The sequence below is a fragment of the Physeter macrocephalus genome, chromosome 6 (genome assembly GCF_002837175.3).
Source record: "Physeter macrocephalus isolate SW-GA chromosome 6, ASM283717v5, whole genome shotgun sequence".
NCBI lineage: Eukaryota > Metazoa > Chordata > Mammalia > Artiodactyla > Physeteridae > Physeter > Physeter macrocephalus.
Window position 1 is genome coordinate 88,137,820 of NC_041219.1, and position 4,358 is coordinate 88,142,177.

At 43.7% G+C, this 4,358-nt stretch overlaps 2 protein-coding genes across 2 annotated transcripts in view; both read left to right on the forward strand.

The window, feature by feature from the left end:
* The window catches only part of SMAGP (small cell adhesion glycoprotein), a 26,038-nt gene extending 23,840 nt beyond the window's left edge, over positions 1–2,198 (forward strand). The window contains exons 4-5 of the mRNA XM_024122761.3: positions 603–683; positions 1,403–2,198. Of these exons, the coding sequence (XP_023978529.1) occupies positions 603–683; positions 1,403–1,581 (260 nt within the window). The 3' untranslated portion in view covers positions 1,582–2,198. The remainder of the gene's footprint in view (positions 1–602; positions 684–1,402) is intronic.
* Positions 1,768–4,358, forward strand: part of TFCP2 (transcription factor CP2) — a 49,738-nt gene continuing 47,147 nt past the window's right edge. The window contains exon 1 of the mRNA XM_028491336.2: positions 1,768–1,850. Within this exon, the coding sequence (XP_028347137.2) occupies positions 1,768–1,850 (83 nt within the window). The remainder of the gene's footprint in view (positions 1,851–4,358) is intronic.

Consider the following 4,358-nt stretch of genomic DNA (forward strand, 5'->3'; position numbering starts at 1 on the left):
CAGGCTCCGGACGCGCAGGCTCAGCGGCCATGGCTCACGGGCCCAGCCGTTCCGCGGCATGTGGGATCTTCCCGGACCGGGGCACGAACCCGCGTCCCCTGCATCGGCAGGCGGACTCTCAACCACTGCGCCACCAGGGAAGCCCTATACATTTATCATTTGATCTCATTTATGCAAAAATGTATTCCTAATAATAGCTTACCCTTATTGAATTACTTAATACATGTCACAACAACCCTATAAAGTAGGTACTATTATCTCTATTTTCCAGATGAGGATGCTGATGCACAGAGGGGTTAGGTAATTTTCTGAAGATCACACAGCTAGTAAAAGAGCTCAGATTGGAACCTCGTCAGTCAGCTCTAGAGCCCATACTTTAACCACTATGTTAGAGGGAAATCCATCAAAATGTTTATCATCTTTGGCGGTGGTTTGTTTTCTCCTCTATTCTCGAGGTTTTTCTATACAGATGGTCCTATAGGAGTTAAATGCTAAAAGTCTGAAGAGGGAAGAAGGTGGGGTAGTGAAATTGAAGGACAAACATGTGTTTTAGAACAAAAGAATTCACCCCATTTCCTTTTCCACTTTGCTAAATTTTCCAGAAGAACTGATGGCCACCCGAATCCTACAGGCCACTGAGGCCCTGTCCCCAGAAGCTGAAGCCAGCACAGCACTCATTGCAGGTAACAGGCTCTGAGCCAAATCAAGGGACCTTCTGAGCTCAGGGGCTCTGTTGCTCCAGAGACAATGTGATAGACCAGGATTTTCCCTACATGGGAAAGCACCACAAATTAGAGACCAAATCCATTAATGGGCTCGTTTTGGCATGCAAGTTATATTACACACACACACACACACACACACACACACACACACACACGGTTATAAAAGACTCTTAGAGGCTTCGTGTCAGAGGTACTGCCAGTAAATGACAGGTTGGGAGGTGGCCACAAATAGCTGCAGTGCATATGGGCACTACAGTTGAGTATGGGGGTAGGGATAAGGATGTGTGCAGTTTGTTGAGTGGGTGAGAAAGAGGATGGGAGGGATCAGAAACCCCTACAGGAGGCTATGAATTTTAAAACCCTTCCTGTTGGGATAAGCGATTTCCTGTTTCCCTCCTTCCTGTTTCTATCATAATCATCAGGAACTAGTTGAGAGGGAGTTCAGTTTTGTCAGAAATCAAAAGCCTTGTGTCCCTAAGCACAAAGAGACTCCAGATATCATGTACCAAGGAAGTCGGGCTTGGTGGGAGAATATGGATTTGGAAGTGGACGCTAGTTAACTTCAGCAGGAGGATCCTCACCAAGAGTGAGGGAATCGTCTAATGCAGGGGACCTTGTGAGTTACTGAGACGTCCTCAATCCTGAAACATCTCTGCATTTTCCCTCTCCTTTCCAAGTTGTTATCACAGTGGTCTTGCTCACCCTGCTCTCAGTCGTGATCTTGATCTTCTTTTACCTGTACAAGAACAAAGGCAGCTACGTCACCTACGAACCTGCAGAAGGCGAGCCCGGCGCCGTCCTCCAGATGGAGAGCAACTCAGCCCAGGGCAGGGAGAAGGAGGAATATTTCATCTAATGGTTCCCAGACCCCAAGGAGCTTATCCAGGCTCCAGTGCTAACACACAATTTATTAGGTGAAAGTTTTATCTGAAACCGGTGAGAAGCATCGACTGATATGGGCAGAACTGAGCTCCTTCTGGGACACAGGCACAAGTGCTAACATCACCGACGCCAGGGACCGGGGACACCAAGAAAGCTGCTCATGACGTCTCTAGCCAGGCCTTTGTCATACAGCCGGTGCTTCTGGCTGACCAACGAGGTTGAGCTGTACCAGGCAACACTGGAGTATGTGCCCAGTCATCTTCACTTTTTTCACAGGTCGAAGGGAAGGAGGAGAGTTGGGGGTCACTGGATGCTCCTCTGTCCCATACCTGGTCACCTAGTGACAGCCCAAGTGGAAATAGTGTCCCATAGAAGTTCTTCCCAGAGGCCGGACGCCACAGTGAAAGGCCAGGCCAGGAGGGGCAGGAGACTGTGGAGACCTCTCTCCTGATGAACGTGCCACATCCCTTAACCTGAGCCCTTCCTTTCCATATTCCCCAGCAAGCCAGACTTATGCTATTTATCTTGGAATTAAAATCTCTCATTGATACAGAAATCAGATTCGCATGTGCAAGAAATAACTACCTTTACACTTTATCTTTTCTTAAACTTTCTTTTGCTCCCTTGACTCCTTTGCCTGTGTTCTCTCCCAAGCAAAGGGGGCCCCAGGGAAGTTTCAGAAGTTCCCAGAACAATCTCAGGGTCTTGAAACAAAGATGGTCCTGGGAAGTTTGTCCTAGAAGACCATCATTAGAAACATACCCTGGGGGATTAGTTGTTTAGCCTCCATCCTGGCAAGGGCCAGAATTTCCCAGACCTATTCTGCGTACACACAGAGGGAACCAGGAACAACCTACCTATAACTTTTCCCACCAGTGCCCTTTATATCAAGCCCAGAGAGGCTTCTTGGAGCTAACTTCGTCTCAAAATGAGGTATGTTTAAAAGGTACAATGTTTTGGTAGAAATCATTATTAGCTCTTCAGGTATTGTTTACTTTGGAATTAAGCTGTATCTCTTTCGAGGTCTTAAATATATTGCCTCCATTGTTCAAGCTCAAGTCCACCCAAGGTGAGACCCAAGAGTTGAGGGATCAATCTTGGCAACCTAGATTCCAGGAGTTTTCAGTATTTCTCCAACAGGATTTTGGAAAAACTGAAGGTCATCCTGAACTTACACAAACTGTTATACTAAAAAACATCTTCCTCAAGTCAAACTTAAGGGCAAGTTAGGAGAATCAACTGTTCCCTTATTTCTAAGTGTATGTTCTGAATTCCTCTGGCATAATAGGCTTATAAGAATCTGAAAGAGCTTAGGAAGTAAAATGAAGAAAAGTTAAACATCTAGAATGGAACTCATGAAAATGATCAAATCTTAGCCTTGTACTGCTGCATTTAGTTGAAAGGCTTCATTTAAAAAACCAGAATGACAGCAGCACTTATCTGAATTCTAGGTGGGATATAAAAGAAGATATATACAGAAGAGATCTAAAAACAAGCTGAGTAAAGAATCCTTGAAGTGAGGTGTAATGCAACTTCATCACTTTATTCAAATCTTCAAAATAGTCTTTATTCTACATTTTTAGTATAAAAAATCCACAAGTTAAGTGCACCACAGTGTAGAGAGAGACATACAACGCTGAATTTCCATAACAGTCAATGGTACAGTCAAACATCACATGTACAGAACACAAAATTTAGATGAACTGAAATTATAAGATAAAATAAAATAAAATCCAATTTTAGAGAACAAAAATCAAAATATTAAGGATCCCTGAAATATTCTTAACCCTAATGAGATTTCACTGGACTCAAGTCATTTAGTAGTGAGGCATTCACAATATGACCCCATTAACCCAGCTCAGAAATTCTGGGGAGCCATGAGTGGCTGCATCAGACACTGACAAGAAATGGTAACCAATTTTTGATCTGAAAACTCCCCTTAATTTGGCTCTAGAGTCATCAGGCTTTTAAATGCATCCTCCTCCTTGCCCCTCAAATTATAAACAAACTGCTGTTTACAATACAGTTTGCATCCTTTGTTAAAACAAAGTTCAGTTTTTCTGGCACCAAAGCAAATTTGGGTTTGCAAATTTGGTTCATGTATGAAGAGACAACCTACGAGGAGGGTCCAAAAGGCACCCTCCACTTTTGCTTGAGGAGACGCAAAAGCAGAAGTAATGGGGTCTGTGCTTGGGGCACAGAGGGGGTTTCAGAGGATCCTTTGTGAAAGACTAGTTAAAAGATGACAGGTGGGGAGAAGTGCAAGGAGAGAAGGAAATTAGTCTGACTGGCTTTCTGTCCTGCACCATTGATTCAATGGAGATCGGTGGGAAGGAATGGAAGACGAGGGTTGAGGGTAGGACGTGGGGCAAAGGACGGAAAGGAAAAGGCAGATAACTAATGCGGTTCATTTATAACAAGTAATATAAATCAAAGACTTAAAGGAGATTAAAGACCAATCAGAATAATTTGGCAACTTTAATTCTTAGGAAGATCAAAGTTCCCTCCAAACCTAATTTGATGTTTTATTATTAAAAGCAAAGACCAGTATGGTACAGTATTACTCCGGAGGAATTAAAGGAAGATCCTTAGGGCTGCTTTACCCACATTCATTTTCTGAATGGATACCTCCCCTACCTCAAAATGCTTTAGGGTGGTACTGCTACCATTACGTGGTTCCTTATTACGTTTGAAAAGTGCCTGAAAGTTTGGGCACCAGAAAGACACCCCAACAACATGTGTCTAAACTGC